This window comes from Tympanuchus pallidicinctus, unplaced genomic scaffold, assembly GCF_026119805.1.
Source record: "Tympanuchus pallidicinctus isolate F22 unplaced genomic scaffold, pur_lepc_1.0 scaffold24, whole genome shotgun sequence".
Taxonomy (NCBI): domain Eukaryota; kingdom Metazoa; phylum Chordata; class Aves; order Galliformes; family Phasianidae; genus Tympanuchus; species Tympanuchus pallidicinctus.
The window spans coordinates 2,750,604-2,767,743 of NW_026294741.1; the positions used below are offsets into that span (position 1 = coordinate 2,750,604).

General features: G+C 46.8%; 1 protein-coding gene across 1 annotated transcript in view; it reads right to left on the bottom strand.

The window, feature by feature from the left end:
• The window catches only part of YPEL2 (yippee like 2), a 30,278-nt gene extending 16,249 nt beyond the window's left edge, over positions 1-14,029 (bottom strand). The window contains exons 1-2 of the mRNA XM_052688603.1: positions 13,927-14,029; positions 3,632-3,944 (exon numbers count right to left, since the gene is read on the bottom strand). Coding sequence (XP_052544563.1) covers positions 3,632-3,748 — 117 coding nt within the window. The 5' untranslated portion in view covers positions 3,749-3,944; positions 13,927-14,029. The remainder of the gene's footprint in view (positions 1-3,631; positions 3,945-13,926) is intronic.
• Between the last annotated feature and the right edge of the window lie 3,111 nt (positions 14,030-17,140).

Here is a 17,140-nt window from a genome sequence, read left to right on the forward strand (position 1 = left end):
ATGCTTTTTAACTACAGTTGCCTGGCACGATATTTGGTTTTTACAGTAAAGCCAAAGGGGATTAGGACATACTGTACTAATTCACAAGAGCAGACAGTACCTGCTCCAGAGCTTTATCTTCCAAGCAGACTGGAGAAAACAGCAGCATTTCAATGATATGGTAGGGAAAAGAGGAACAAAGACATTCAGTGACTTACACAGCATCACACAGGAACTTGTTGCAGGCCTAGATTATGTTCCCAGAGTCTCAGCCCACTCAAGCATTGGAAAAAGCAATGAAATAAGAGTATGCACTATGCTTGGCACTCATTCCTAAATCATCCATTGCTATGAGGGAACAAGAACCTCCACTCACGTTAATGCAAGGCACTGAAGGAATATCTAAATGAGAACTAGTTATTCACTCCACCCATCTATCTGATCACCTTCTATTTCCGAAGTCTGTAAAACCTTTCTTGGCCAGACGACCCAGCCCACAATTGGGATCTCATTACAAATCAGACATACTAAACCACTTTCTCCCTTTGGCTGCAGAAGATAAAAGGCCAAGTGCACGGGCAACATTTTAGTAACAGGCTTCACGTAACAGCTTCAGATTTTCTTAAAAGCTTCAGCATCGATTATTTTCTTTAAATAGCAATGGGTTATTGAGAAACCTTCCATCCATTTTAATGCACAAGGTTTTCCTGAAGAAGGAAAGAAAGCAAAAATCAGTCCTGCAAAGGCGTTGTTGTTGTTGAAGAGTTTCTGATATCCAGCCCTAGCAAAACACTGAAGCCAAAGTTTAACATTGGTGCTGAAGGACTAAGAGGAGAAACACAGGGATGAAAGGGAAATAAAGTATGGATTGACCCAGAACAATAGGGGGATTCAGCTCCAGCTAGAGCTTCAGCCAGCAGCATGAGCCCAAAAGGAGCTGAAGGCTCACAGCACGCGTAGCAGCACAGCTCTCATGTGGTCTCTGTACAACTTGGAGCAAAATGAATATAGGAATTAATTTATGTGAACAAAAACACCGACACCCTGCTGTTACATAAAAGCCTGCTTTCTGGGGAGGGCTTCCAAAGATGGGCCATTTGGGCTGTTCTGAATCAAACCACACTCAGGTTCAAGATGGGTGCACTGCAGCCTGAGAAAGACTGGTTTGAAATAATCTCCAGATCCTTTTTCAGTCCTCACAGCACTTGTTCCTTCTTTCAATTTGTTAGATTTTCATATGGAAAATGAGTGTGGCAATTCCACCTCCTGGTTCTCAGATGCTAATATAAGTCTGTGATGAAAGCACAGCAGAAGGCCTCGGGGAGATGTTTAAATCCTAACTCAAACAGATAAAAAGATGACTATTTAAGTTTGCCTGGGAAAGTCTCTGCACATATTGGAAACCCCTTGAGGCAGGGACTGCCCTTCTGTTCTCAGTTTAATGGTCTGCTGTACAAATTACGATTGCACAATTATTTTTATAAAGTTTCCAATTACACTAAGAATGTATCTTACTGAGGTTTATAACTGTGAGAAATAAAACCTAAAACCCCAAAGCCTTTGGATTGAAGCTGCACGACCCACTAATATTCCATCAGCAGCGCTCTCTCCCAACTCTACTACAAGGTTACACCCCAATCCACAACGAGCAGACACAAGCATCCCAGCACAATGTAGCTAACACTGCCATAATTCAACACACAGCTTTATTTCGTGTTTTCCAATCTTTTCTTCAGCATTCATATTTTAGCAATCAGCATTCCTGGGCAGATCCTGCACGCCTTGATGGCTGGAAGCTCAAATTCCAAGCAGGGTGCAGTGGTATTGCCCTGTTGGAAGCTACTTACCTGTAAAGCTGGCTGCACTGCACACAGGAACATAGGGGCACAGACGTAGAACAAGGAGGAGAAAGAAGTGTCAAAGATAAAACCAATGGGCATGCATTGCTATGTGTTCTCCCTCACTCAGCACCAGGCATGTTGGAAAGAACAAAGCACAAATTCTCCTGCTTCATTTTACGAATATCAGAACCGAGCACAGAAGCAAGGGCCTGAAGGCACCCAGCTGGTCTGAGAGGCAGGATGCGCTTCATGCCCACACCTGGGCACACACTGCTAACTCTGCTGTTGACATTAACATTTCAAAATCTTTTTCTGTTGTGGAAATGTAAAACCTCCTGCTCTTTAAAACCTGGAGGCTTTATAGCCCTCCTCTGCTGAGAGCCGCTGCCCCTGTACCAGAACAAGAGCAGCCCCCAGGAGGCCCAGAATGACTCAGATGCGATAGAGGAGGTTAGAGGAGGTTTGTCTACAGAAGCTGAAAACAAACAAACAAAACAACTGTAACAGTCTGCAATCAGCGTAATTCATAGCAGAATGTTGAAATTCAACTGCTAGGCACACAGATAAAACATCACAGAGGTGCAGACCAACCCAAAAAGGCAACAACCAAGAGAAAAAGGGAAGAGGCAGCCTCCAATGGAAGACGATACATCTGAGCAGCTAACATAAAGAATCTGAGAGGATCTTTCCAGCTGTACAACCAATGCCCTTGATGCAAGGTGACACATTCTTATCTTTGCTGTGCAAACAGGAAGGGGGAAGCATGATACCCTTTCCACTAGGCAGAGCACCTCTGTGCCTTGTGATCCTGCCCTCTCTTAAGGCTGCTCCAGAAGCTAAACTCGTTGAAGCTGCACACATACACACAGCTCGAGTGCAATTTCCTCTCATCTCAGCTAATAAATCTTACAGTGCGTCTGCTTTTTTCTGAACACATATTTTATGAGCTGAATAAACTTTATGGAAGAGTTGATTGCCAAGGCAGCCAAAAGCTGGAAATCTGATGCTTGACCACAGCCAGGCACAGCAGGCTCCAAGAAAGTTTAGCAGCAGCTTTTGCACCTCAGCTTCTCTAACTGGCCTGCTTCCCCTGCAAAGACCCCTAACTTATTGGCTCTGAATGCTTTTCATTCAGCTTATCCTCAAGACTCTTCCCTTTGTGACTGAGAGATCAGAAGAGAGAAAGCATCCTTCCAGCCTTACCAGCACAGAGCACAGCCCAGCGTCCATCCCTCGCATTTTCTCTACAGATTTTTTAGTTTAGAGGCTGTCAAAATGATGTGGATTTGAACAACAACTTAACAGTCTTCGTAAAGACATCTAACATTTCAGTAGAAGCATCAGCAAATCTTCCCTCAAGTAAGGGCTTTAGGGAAGTTGCTTGGAACAGATCAATATTTAACAGAGAAAACACTTCCAGGCACTTCTACAGCTCTTGATCATGCAACAACCCTTTGGCAATGCTGACAAGCATGTACACAAACAAGTACTGGGAAGGCAACTTGCAGTCCTAGCCATCAGTTAATGCAGTTTTACAGCCAGAAATGAGAGGGAGAAGGCAACATCACGGGAAGAAACAGATCCCCCAGGAAGCACTCTAAGGGCCCCCATTTTGGAAACCCATCCCCTGCAGCTATTTTCCAAGCGACTTAAAAGAAAAACAGCAGCTTACATACAGATCCTATAGTCTCAGAGCCCATTTTCTGAGCAGAAACTGCAGTGCTATTGAAGGCCAGGCCTTCACCTGTACACAGACTGATCTGCAGCACGAGCAAACGCACCACACCCGCAGGGTGAGGTCACAGACGTACCTTGGAAATGAGTTCATCGTGGTTAGCAAGATGAGCCCTGCAGTGAATGCAGCTGTAGGTCCTGTGGCACGAAGGCAGATATGCCTGGAAAGTCTTGGACCTTGTCATCTTCACCATTGGAGCCACCGAGCGCTGCGTGAACTCCGGGGTAGCCCAGGAGGCACTGCCGCAGGACGGGTCACACGGGAAACACCGGAAGACACAGGTAAAGGCCGTGGTTTGGCAGGGGATGGGTGTGGGGCAGGCTCCACACGCTGGTGACAGCTTCAGAGGAAGAGATTCAGGTCTTGGGAACGGAAGGCTTCACAAAGACCTACGTTTAAAACAGAGCAGAGATGGAACACTCAGCACAGGTGTCGCAACGAGCTACAGTGGTCTCCTGGCCAAGAGTCTGACGGCAAGCAGAGAGGAGTGAGCAGCCAGGGAGAGGTGAGCTGTCTGCAGGTCAGACTGACACGCATTCATGCCTGCTGGCTGGCTGCCTGCCCTCACATTTTCCCGCTGCTGCTATCTACCATCTTTCTATCACTCAAGCTCTCACCATCTCTGTTCATTCTTCCAACACTTAATGGATTTGGAAAGAACTACAGGCATACAAAGATGCTAAAAAGCTCACTTTCATTAAGTCTCGTCTCCCAGACACCTTAGGGAACAGCACACACCCAGACCCAGCGCTGCAGAAGCCCAGGGAGCAGCCAGACTCCAGCAGCTCCTGAGAAAGCCGGGCCTGGTGCAGTGCAATGCAGCACTCTGGGCTGCAGGAAGGCTGGGTGCTGAGCTTGGGCTTCCTCTGCCACCAGCAAGTGCACGACTCACCAGACCAGTTCTGCCCTCCCATCTGCTCCAACTTCCACATGGGAAATAGAGGATTACTTCACCGTGCTCATCTTTGTAGCTTGCTGTGAGCTCTGAAGGCAGGAGCTACTCCACCAACTGCACTCTAGTGTTTTTTTTTTTTACCCTCAGAATATCTGACAGCAGCCAAAGTGAGGATCAGCCTCCAAACCTACCCCTGATAACAGGGGACACAGCTACAAATCCTGTTCAGGATGCAAACACCCATTTACTTCCAACATTACCCGATACAACCTGCTAGGCAGCTCAAGCCTGGGCTGTTTTGCTGGCAGAAATCACTTTTTCAGATCCTGCCTGCACAAACCTTACCAGGTAACAAATGCTTCTCTAAGGATGAAAGCAGCAGCAGAAGTGAAGCAGCTCCCCTCCCCACCTGGTACATAGTGTGCATGCATGCTCCAGAAATTAACCATGGGCTCTGGCTGCTCCTGCCGTGAGGATTTTCCCTTCCATACAATAAGTGATTGTGCTCACTTCCTGAGTCTGCACTTGGTGTATCAAATACTGCAACAATCCCCTCTTCTAAAATAAAACAAGAAAAAAACATCACCCAAACCTGACCTGCAATGGCAATTTCTGAAGGGAACGAAACAGAAAAGTAGAAAAGCTTAAAGCTGGTCTCTAAGCCAGTATGTCTAACTGCCCTGAAGTGTATCTGATTATCTTCCAGGTTACAGTAAAGCCAGCTGAGGTCCCTACAGGGCCAGAAGAGCTCCCTGGAGCTGCATGCTGAGCTGGCTGTGCTGCAGCTCACCAGAATGGGCAGCCATGGGCACAGACCCAGTAAAGCACCAAGCTCAGGGTTCACAGCACAGTGCTGCTGGATGATTCTAAGCAAATGCATCTCTCTATTTACTGAAGGGGAAACTGTTCCATCAGAGTGTGATGGAAACCAAAATGTTTATTAAGGCACTGCAGGCAGGATCCAAGAGAATTGCTGCAGGAGGTGGTCCTGCAGAACTCCTGCCCACAGTCCACTTACTGAACAGCACATCAGACTGAAAGAGCAGTAAGAAACAGGCTGTGAATCCATTACTGCTGCCTGCTGGAAAGTTTCATGTGTGAGCACTGTCAAAAAAAACAAAAAACCCACCCCAAAACTCATCACCTTGGTACCAAAGCATCATTTATGGAAAGCTCTGTCTCTTAACACTTCTGCTCCTAAATCTTCCTGTCACTGCTGAAAAGGAAGACTCAGGGCACCAAAGATGCATTAGTGCTTCTAAAGGCATTCCCCTTCAGACCTACTGCAGGCTGGGCAGCCCTGCAGAGCCTGCCTTGTGTGCACAGCTTGCAAGCACAGTACTGCAAGCGTTACAGTGGGGAGCTGCCACAGATAGACATGGGCACCATTTAGCACAGCCCAATGCTCACCACAATATGGTCAATAGGAGGTAGGCACTGGTAAGCCTACCTGATACTTGGTTTGTTGGTTTAGGTTCCCTCCTCACCCCCCCAAAAAATATTATTTTTTTTTCCTGCTTTTCAGAAGGCAGTTCCTCCTCTACTCAAATGGGAAAAAGATTCTTATTCATCCTGCAAACTGCTGATAAAGCCCATCTATCACCATCATAATAGTCAGCACTTACATGGCACTTTTCATCCTTAAAGCTCTTTGCAAACACTAACTAATCAGATTAACCTTTTGCAATTAAAGTTACAGCCAGAGCTCTGGAAGGCCCATCCTGACACAGAAGGGCTCACTCCCCAGCTTGTCAGAAACAAAACCTGCTCCTGTTGAGGCAGAAAGGCTCTGTCAGGGGTGGAATTGACCAACCTGTGCCCTATTCGGTGCACAGCTTGCACTTCTGGACCTCAGCAGATCAGAATGGGGACCGAAAGCAACCAGATTCCAAGGCAAAGTGGTGTCAGAAAGCAACACCTGACAGCAGACAGACCAGGTGAGGAACAAGAAAGATTTCACCTGACTTCTGATTAAGCAAATAGACTGTTAAAACCCATGTCTACACTGACCTCATCAAATGGTGTCATCTTCTCTCTCTTTCCTCCCTTTTCTACAAGATGAGCAGCTAAACACACCAGCCAGCAGCTCTACTACTTTCCTCCCAGGCTGCTGTGCCAAACATTTCTTTTCCCATCAGCTGCCCACCACAACAACAACTCAGCACTGCAGCACTACAGTCTGAAAAGCACTCCACAGGCACCTTACAAGCCAAATGGAGACACAAACAATGCCCAGCCAGAATAACATAAGAGGAATGCCTTGTTTGTTGTTTGCTGACCTAAGCATCAGTGCTCTAGAACAGTGAGTAGAACAGGAATGGCATCACAGAGAAACCAGAGTACACACACACACACATTACCTGCTGCACCTTCATGTGCAGAAAAAATATTTCATGAGAACTCATTCATTTGATCTCATAACACATTTAATGTCAGCAAAAACACGTGGCCTTTCAGAAGGAGACAAACTGAAGTGAGAAGTTATCTGAGCACAGATTGAGATGTACCGTGATTCTTGTTCTCAGTACTGTGCTGAGAAGGCAAAACAAATGGATCACTTCACCAAAGGCAGGAGATGGGGGAGGTAAGGCTCTGAGGGGAAACCCGGCTGAGATGCTGAGTAAGGCTTTAAAAACAAAACAAAAACTAAACTTGTGATGAACTCCATAAATCACATAAGCATTGCCTTAAAAAAAAAAAAAAAAAAAAAAAAAGCTTTGATGACTTTAATTATTGTGCCCAATACCATTAGAGAGATGAGAATCTGCATTCCACATAATCCAGTATTTCTTTTTTGTAGTTCAAGAGAAATTCCATTTTGGAATGTATGCAATTGAGTCAGTGGAACAGAAATTTGTACGCAGTAATTCACCTGCAAGCAGTCAGAAAACTGGCTGAGACAAAAGGAATGAATTCTAGAGAAAAGCTTATCTGCATCATCTACTGTGGCAAACAGAACCATTGGAGAGCAGTGTGCATGTCACAGCTGCCCTGCCTAGTCCTGCACGGTCAGATATCACCCCAAGAAGAAAAATGCCATGACGTTTTGCTATTCGGACAGCTTTCAGCTCAGCACTCAGCCTTCGTCTGCCTAACAGCCACTTTTCACATTAAGCTGTTCAGTAATTCAGGAAACACAAAAAAGGAGAAAGGCGAAGCCTGTGCCAAATGCTGGCTACGTGAGGTTACTGTTGGTACAAGCCCATATGCCACAGCAGCAGAGAACAAAGGCTATTATACAGCCTCGTTTTGCATGAAACCCATGTGCAATGCAGCCCAGAGGCAAGTGTTCCTGCTCACTCTGAAAGGACAAACAGCAGGTCTGTTGGGTTTGAGGGTTTGTATTACAGATTATTTGCTTTTTAAGACTTTAGCTGGTAAAATGCTTAGCAGAACACAGCAAATGTCACAGAAAGCTGCCTGGAGCAGCTCTGAAAAAGCCCATCTGTCTGGAAACCCAACCTTCCCTTCTTCGGTGTCTCTTCTCATTAACATAGGAAGAACTAGAGATGTACTTATGCTGAGTGTAATTAGAGCATAGGGGGAATCAGACTGGGGAGTTCTTTGTTTCCACAAGGTCACCAACCTTAGCAGCCAACACTGCTCCAGGCTCTTAGCATGGTTTTAATAAAACGCTTGTGGCAAGCACATGTACTTATCAGTGCTTTCTTCACGTGGAAGCTACCTGAACAATGCTTAATGCACTGCAGCTTGGGAGAGACTGGTCTCTAACACAACACAGTAAGAGGGCAGGCTGGGTTCTCCCATTCCCTGCAGGATTAATATCAGAAGTGCAGAGAGAGCTGGCAGAGCTGGCAGTCTGCACTCAGATGATGCAGTTCTGTAGTGAGGATCCTGGGGCGGTCTGGGAGACTCACACCACAGCATAGGTCAGCAACAGCTTTGGAAAGTCGAAGCCAGATCTGAAGATAGCAAAGGATGATATATGTAGCCAAAAGCCCTGAAAGAAAGGGTGATCATCTTGAAATTAAACATGGAACACGATGGAAAAAACAATAAAAGATGCTTAAGTAAAATATGGAGGTAAGTAACACTCTCCTACTTCTTCAGTATCTGAAATGCACCAATTTCAAACGCTTGGTAAGAAGTGCCAGCAGTACTGTCATGGTCAACAGAAGTCATTATTGATACATGAACTGTGTCTTCTCTTAATGCCTGTGTTCCTCCAGCTCATTCTCCAACCTCTGCAAGCCCACAGAGAAAGGAAAATAACAGTGAAACAACAGACTACATTTACCTTTACTCTGTTCAGGTTGGTGCACATAATTGCACGACAGAAACAGAAGGGAGAAGGTTTCTCTCTTAGATCACCCTCAAAATGAAATATGCCTCATTCCCGTTATTCCTCTGGACACATCCCCATGAGCCACCCATCTCTGAGGGCCCTGGCCCTCATCCACAGCCTGGAGACAGTCCTCACCTCAGGAAGCACTCCGTGATGCTGAGAAAAAGCATCTGCAGAGGTGGATGGAAATACACCACGCTGACACCGAAAATACTGCAGACAGCCGGCACGTAACCACTAGAGGGCATCAAGAAGAGATGCAGAAAGCAGCAATCAGATGCTACCTGGCCATCACGAATCAGGACAGGCACACCAACCATGCTGCACCTGCAGTGTTCCACACAGCTCGTCAGGAAAAGCATCAGTTACAGCTCTGCTATCCAGGCTAAAAACATCACCACAGTTGTATCGATCAAAGGAGCAAACAGCAAATCTTCACATCTCACTTAGGTTAATTTCCCCTCCTCCCCTCACCACAAAGTCTGTCTGGCATTGTTACTATGCAAACTAAAACTTCGTCCACAAACCAAAGTAATTTATGGGAAAAAAAAAAAAAATAGATTTAAAAATTGCTCTTTAAATAGCTGATTTACCTTTGACTAGTTTAGAGATTCAATCAAATTAAACAGGAAAAAAAAAAAAAAAAAAAAAGGTTTAAAAGAAGCCAACATCCACATCAGTGCATTTTCAGGAGCTCAAGTGCAATGGTGTCAGTACAGCAATTCCAGAGGATGGCTGCATTCTCAGCAGAAGCTTTCTTGCATTAACCTACAGCTCACGACTGACTGGAAACAAAAGGAACAGGTTAAAGTATCTCAGCAAGATGCTGTAGAGATGTGGCTGCAGACTAGCAGAGAACTTGCTGGATTTATTTACAGTGCTGGGACTGGACTCAGCCCATTCAGGCCCACCGAGCATCAGAATTGCTAACTCATCTCTCCCTGCACAACAGGACAAAGCATCCTGTTCAAAACAATCCAATACACTACAGGCACCATAATGAAAAGCAAGGGAGAAAAATAAATCTGGGGAGAAGAAAAAAATCCAGAAAATGCTTCTCTCTACGATTTCATCAATTCAAAAAGATGCAGGACAGCACAGCCTGGACAGACGTACAGGGTTGCCTTCAAAATCAGCTACTGTTTTTGGGCCTGCCTCTGAAACGACATGCACACGGACTGCAAGGCTCAGCCTCTGCCAGGAGAATGACTGACACTTCTGCCTGAATTCTCATCCCACTTGCCTGCGAGTTGCCTGGCAGCAGCATCTTTGCAATGCAGAAGAGCCTGCGCTGCTGAGGACAGGAGCACTGCAGGCATCAGAGCTGCGCGCTGCCCACCTGCGCCTGGCAGGTACCAGGCATGGCTGAGCTCCACCATCAGTCACAACAGATGCCAGCATCACTTTGCCAAGCTGGAGGAGGACACATAGATGCACAAAAGCGGCACGGCAGCCTGGACAGATTTGGAACAAGCCAGCACTTACTTTCGTTCCTACCAGCAAATCCCACTTGTGCCACAAATAAATAAAAACAGCACGCTGAACTCATTTAAAACACAAACGACTCCATTTCCTCCTTTACATTTCAAGAAAAGTCATGCCAGCATCCCACACTGAGGGACAGCAGTCCTTCCTCCAAACTGGCCAGGTACATCCAATGCAGCAGGGCAAGGGAGCAGCCATGGCTCATGCACACAAGATGCAGCTCTCAATCCACAGCCGTCTTCCTGCTGAAGAAAGCTGTGTGTTCAACACGGCGGCAGCACGTGGAGGATATTATGCTCTGCTCAAGTTATGCACATATAGCATCCTAGAAAACAGAAGGCCCCATCACTTTGGGCCTGCACTGCCCAGAAGGGTGTGCTGTGGGAGAGTCCATGCCTTTTACTTTTTACCAGACCTCCTTTTCTAACTAAAGCAAAGGATAACAACCCAAATTCTGACCAACCTCCTTCAGAAACACTTTCTTCTATGCAACAGCTGCCACACTAACAAGGTACATGCTTTCCATGGCAGTTCAGTCATCATTCTTCTAGCTCACATTTCCATTGACAGCACAAAGTACCTATGCCAAGGGAGAAAACACAGGTGAAGATTTACAGCTCCACTCCTCAGGCACAACAGATACTTTATAACCAAACTGAGTTTAAATGGTCAAGTCAGCTGTTACCCTACCAGCTTGTGGTTTAATTCCTCCTGGATATCCTCACCAGCCTGCACGGTGCTGCCAAGGTATGCGAGCTGACTCGCCTCTCATAGCTCCATGCCTACAGACAAATGCTTCTGCAGGGAGTTCCTGGGATTCTCATTAATATTTTTTTCATAGTTACTTATTAACTCTTTTTTTGTGAGGCCGGACTATCTGTTTTTAATACCACATTGCTTGAGCCATCCTCTAGTAACATTTCATGAGTGAAATTTAACTCTTGCAGAGTTCTGAGGCTGAGCTGTGCAATCTCTAGGTCACACCACACTACATTTTTCTCCTCATAATGAAGTTGCTGCCAACGTGAAACAGGAGAAGCAAGAGTACAGTTCTGACACCACTCTGCCTTCCCCCTCAGAGGATCAAAAGCTCCTCTGAAGGGCAAACTCAAAGCATCCTCAGCTTTTCCAACTTTTAATAGCTTTAGCAAGATGCAGGGAGATCGGTTCTGCAGAGGGCAACCACAGTCAGGTGAAAAGTTATCTATTTCTGTGAGTCAGCAGGACATCCCTTCACCTTCTAATGTGCTGGAACAGTGCTGGAACAGGCGTGAAGAAGCCACGTCCAGGCAGACATGTAAGCAGGCCCAAAGACAGGAAGGCATCATGCACAGGCTGCATTCCCACCACTGCCAGTGATTCACATCATCTGACACTGCCATTCATTAAAGCAAGAGTGAAGTGGGGATAATAGCTATTTACTAAAAACAGAGGAGCGCGATTAGCTTTAATTAGCACTGTCAAGTGACTGGAGATTGTCAGGTACAAGATGTGGGAGAGCTAAGTCTTATTAATTACGTTACTTCCTGCAGCCTTAAGTGGCTCGGCCAGTCCAGCCACGCTTCCGATGCGCCGTCCTGCCCTGGTGAAGGTGCTCAGACAGGTCTGGCACGACCAGAACAGGGGAGCAATCAGCTCACACGCTGCAGAGCCACTGCCTGGACAGCATTTTCTCCTCCCACCAGAGGCCAAACTACAGGGAGGCTTTGATTCTGTAAGAAGAGGTCCATCACACCACCAGCACATGTACTGATTTTCCAGATAAAGATGTGTTCTAAGGAAATGAAAAGTCCTCGAGTGTGAGTAGGCAGATCTCTTCTGTGGACCTGCCCTGGCTTCAGGAGAAGAAAACCTGTCCTTTGCCTTTTGTTACTGTCATTAGATCTAGAAGACAAGACCTCAGAATTAACAAGCACAGAAAAGAGGGAACTAACTGAAGGACCTGCTTACATAATAGAAGGGAAGTTGTATGTCTGCAGTGGTTTCAAAGTGATAAATCCACTCTGCTTTGCAATTCTGCCTCACACCTCACTGATTAGCTTCAAAGCAGCTAAGAGAAACAACTCTCAATAACTCTCAATTTTTCCACTCGAAGCTCCACTTTGTGATCACTCATGAATTCCACTTTTCTGGCACTTCACAGCTGACCTCTAATGAAGACTCGCTTTAACTTCAAGCTAACAAAGCTTTGCCAGCTCAGCTCATGACCAGAGCACAATGAAGGCCTGTGTTTTATTGACTTTTCTTCAAGAGCCTTTAACACATGGCAAAAGGTAAGATCATGATGCAAGAACAACAAATAAATGTTTTTCACTCCTCCTCAATCCTCATAAAGCTTGTATAGCACCACACTAGATCAAGGAGCTCCCACTTTCTAAAAAGCTACACCAGAGTGACCAGTTCCTTAATTAAATCCTCTCTCAGCAGCAGGTATTCATCCATGAGCCTTTGAGGGAATGTGGAATTACAGGTAGCAACGCTGCCTTCTGCAGGGCAGCCCTGACTCAACTGCCCATACCAAGCAGCAAGGAAATCACTTAGTCAAGATCTGTGGTCCAGAGAACACAAAGGAGATCAGTGACCAGTTTTTGCCAGCTGTTCCAACACTGGCAACATGAAAGAAAATAATTAAAAAAAAAAAAAAAAAAAAAAAAAAAAAAGAAGTGCTGGACATCATCATTATTCCCAACGTTACCTTCAAAGAACCAAGGGTTCACTTTTAAATATTTGAGGTTCTTTCTCCCCCCAGCAGGAGAAGAGAACATCCTCTTAATTCCCCATTCAAGCACTGCCAAGCAAGCAGCATTTAAAGGAAACCAGAGACATGGAGACCTCCACAACGAGGTCTTGAACAAAACAGATAGGGCTGCTCTGCAAGCATGAAGTCACCAAACACGTCCCATCCGGGCAGAATCCTCTCACGCACTGTAAGCACAGCTCATCTGCTCCTTTCCAACCTCCTAACTCAGCAAAGGCCTCTCTGTGCTACCCAGCCTAAGCTTTAAGTAACTGTAAACGCATTAGCAGAAAATCCTTATTGGGAGCACAGCCCTGGGAAGGCACTGCGTGAGCCCAGGCACGGCTCAGAGCTTCCTCTCTCCGTGCGCTCACGCAGAGGTGGCAGAGCAGCAGATTCAGCCGTAGGGCAGAGGCCAAAACTCCTTTTTTCCTACATCGCTACGACCGCATTTCAAACTGAAAAGAAATAAAACAATTATAAATAAAACACGGATTCTTCGGGATTCCAAATTCAACACCACAACCTTCCGCTCCAGACCCGCGGCTCCTTTTGCCATCCCCGACTTCTCCGCCGTTTCTGGACCGAACCCAAAACTTCCCGTCGGAAGGCAGCAGACAAAGGAGCGGCCCTTCGCCCGCCCCCCCCCCTCACAGCTCACCGGGGCCGGAACCCCTCCGAGCCCCCGCAGCCCTCAGCTCAGCACGGCGGGCCTCACCCCAGGCCCCGCAGCTCACCGGTGCGCTTCCCTGCCCGCCATCCCCACTTCCCCCGCTCCTCTCCATCTCCCCCCCCTCAGCGGGACGCGCGGCGCTGAAGCAGCGATGCCGGGCGGAGTGGCGGCCCGCGCGGCGATGGAGGGACGGGAGGAAGCGGTTGTGGCGCAGCTCGGTCCCGCCGACCCCGCTCCCGGCCTCTGCTCTCGGCCCACCGCCCCACCGCACTCACTCGCCGCTGCGCGGCCGCCTCGAAACGCGTCCCCAGCGCAGACGGAGCGCGGCCGCAGACGCGCACCAGGCAGCCCCGCAGCGCCCTCCCCCTCCCGCCGGCGTTCTCCCCTTATAAAAACGCCCGCCCACCCTGTCGGCCGCGAGTGGCGTCACCGCCGACCAATCGCCATTCGCTGGCACATAGCAACAACCCGCCGATTGGTTAGATACGGCCGCAGCCCATTTTTTCCTCACCAATCGGAGCGCGGGGCAGAGGGCCGCTCCCGCCCCCCCCCGTCCGTCTCCGCCACACACAGACGGACGCACGCAGCGCTCCCCCCGCCCCGCCGCCGTCGGGCTCGCGCAGGCAGCAGCTGGGCGGCGGGAGCCAATGGGAGCGGCGCTGGCCGTGCCGGCGTGCAGCGCGGAGGGGGAATAACAAACAGTGCCGCTTCCTCTTAAAGGCGCAGGCACACGGGCTCCTCCCAACAGCCCTGAGGCCTTTTAATACAGATCGGTGCCTGATCCGGGTTAACGTGATAAACCTGGAAAAGGGCAATTATTCAGGAGACGTGACGCTGCCCCCTCTGAAAAGACGTGCCTTTAATTAATGTTGCTATTTGATGTACCACGGCAGCACTGAGATGGGAAAAAGCACCAAATCCCTCCGGTTAACTCATGACTTTTGGTGCTGCACAGTACTTAAATCGGTCGCCATAAGATCTGTTAACAGTCTTCTGTCAGCGCTCACAAATTCTGTTTGCAGCTGATGCCGCCGGACTTGCGAATCGAGATTCTTCATTCGAGTAAGCCTCAGCTTCTTCAGTTATACAACGAAGGCACCGCAAACCTTTTCAGACAGCTCAAAGCAACAGCTTCAGGTACGGCAGATCAAAGAAAGACGCTTTCAGCTGTCAGCAGCGAAAGGTTTTTCCCCACTCGCAGCACCAACGAACACACAGGCGCTGCTCCCCCTACGCCGCACCCTCCGTAACCAGCGCGGAGCCGCCAGCAGCTGCCCGGTCCCGGTGGGCTCCCGCGGGGCTGCAGCGCCTCCTGGCGGTCTCCAGCAGTACGACAGGGACGGGTGGGAGCGCTGGGACACGAGGAGCAGCCCGCAGCCGGCGGGGAAGCCGCCTCCCGTCGGCCTGCCCAAATTCTTTCCTAGTTACTAACTGCTGTTGCTTACAAAAAGCCTGCTTCGCCTCTTAGCTAATACAGAACCTCGAGGCTCTACGCTTGACCTTAATACCCAGCGCTAGATGTAAATCAATGGCAACCCAGCAGCAAAGCTGTAGCTGTACTTGGAGGAGCAGAGGAAATATTCATTTGCTTACCATGAGGAAAAGCACTTCGGCATCAGTGCTGTGCTTATAGCAGGCCATCACCTAAGGACACACAACCTGCACAGAAGTTTGCACTCACGATGCTATCCAGCAACACCAAACACATTCAAAACACAGCTGGTTATTTGCCACCAGCTCACCAGCAGCTCTCTCACCTGTTAGAGGCTTTTAATACCCCATAATATGCTGATCACATTTTTTTTTTTCTCCATTTATGATCAAGTTTATCTTCTACTGCTTCTGTCTTCAAATGAACTGTAGATAAATCGAGTAGGAACTGATTTCAGAGGTTTGTTTCTGAAGGCTCTGCACACAGAAGACAGGCTTACCTCCTTTGCAGGCTTTCTTTAGCCACACATACTGGCAGATGCTGAGGTATGGGAAAGCCAATATAAGTGCCAAAAGTTTCCAAAGAGTTCAATGTATATAAGAGAATTCATTTTCTGAGCATCCATCCAAAGGCCACCATTAAGAAGTTTGTAGTAAACAACGTAGTAAACAACTACAACAATGTAGTATTCTAAGCACAGCTTCATAACAGAAATCACAGAAAGAATTCATAAAGAAGTAGTATTTAGTTGTAGATCTTTTATGAGCAAAGATATCTGAATGTGTCACATTTCAAGAGCATCAATCTTTACTTACAAGAAAAGAAAAAATATATATATCAGTTCACAGATTTTCAGCTAGAGGTCCAAAACTGTTTCTGCAGATCAAAAGTGCATGGAATACATGCATCATCCTTCATACATCACGTATTTTGCAAAAGATTGAGAACACGGTACGTATTAAACAATACTTAGAGTTAAAATTACCCAAAGGGAAAAAAAAAAATCTCTCCTGGGAGACAGAGATTAACTGAACATCCTGCTGGACGGCTGAGCAAGACCTCAACAAGTGGTTTTCTGTCCAAGTGGTTTTGAAATCAAGCGGCAGGTTATGGAACATTCAAACAAAGCAATTTGGAACAACTCCCTCAATTCCATGTTGTTTTGTTACAGATAGTTTCTGTGGCCTATTGTGCACTGGAGCTCAGAGCCATGCTTTCTTCCACACAATGCTGTCTGCCTCAAGAGATCAAACTTTAGCTCCTTTACTGTGGTCCAAACGAGTGACTGAAGGAATTCAGCAGTTTTTTCAGCACTCCTTTCCATAAATCTTACTTAAACTTCAGGTATCAAGTAGCAGATTTATCAAAGAGAGCTCACGTATGAACAGCACAGTCAAAAGCTACAGCAGACGTAGGAAGAGCAGTGGTTGAACAATGTGTTGAGCATCTTTGAAGGCACAAGTTCCAACACCGCAGCTGCAGCAAAACAGGTAGCTTATAATGTAAAAATAAAGTCCATTTTAATAGCAGTGTTTTGTCAGTCAGTGTGGAATAAAGCAAGATAGTTTGCTTATGCAGCAATGGGGAAAGCTTAAGAGAAAAAATAAAGTCATTGTTGTGTCCCATGAGAGATCGAGTCCGGAAAACAAAAGCAGTGTTTTAAAACTCAGCTATTCCTAGCCTAAGAGAAGTCCTAACTTGTGCTATTCAGTAGCATCTGATAAAACCAGAGTTGTACTTATATCTCAGTGGAGATGTGCACATTGGAAATTGGACAGCAATAAAACTGAGTAGAAAAAAAGTATATACTGCACAAAATTGTGGGATCTGGAGCTATAATTGAACAGTAGACCAAATTTGAACAGAGAGGGTAGAAGGTTTTTCTTTTCCTATTGAGATCCATGTGGAACCTATTCTGAAACTATTCTGTGAATATTAGAAAACAGGAAGAAATATTGCTAGACTGATTATTAGCAGTTACCTGACCAGCATAACTGGTCTGAAGTGGAAACAAGAAGCACAGCACATGATAAATCATGTAATCCTTATTCCTATGA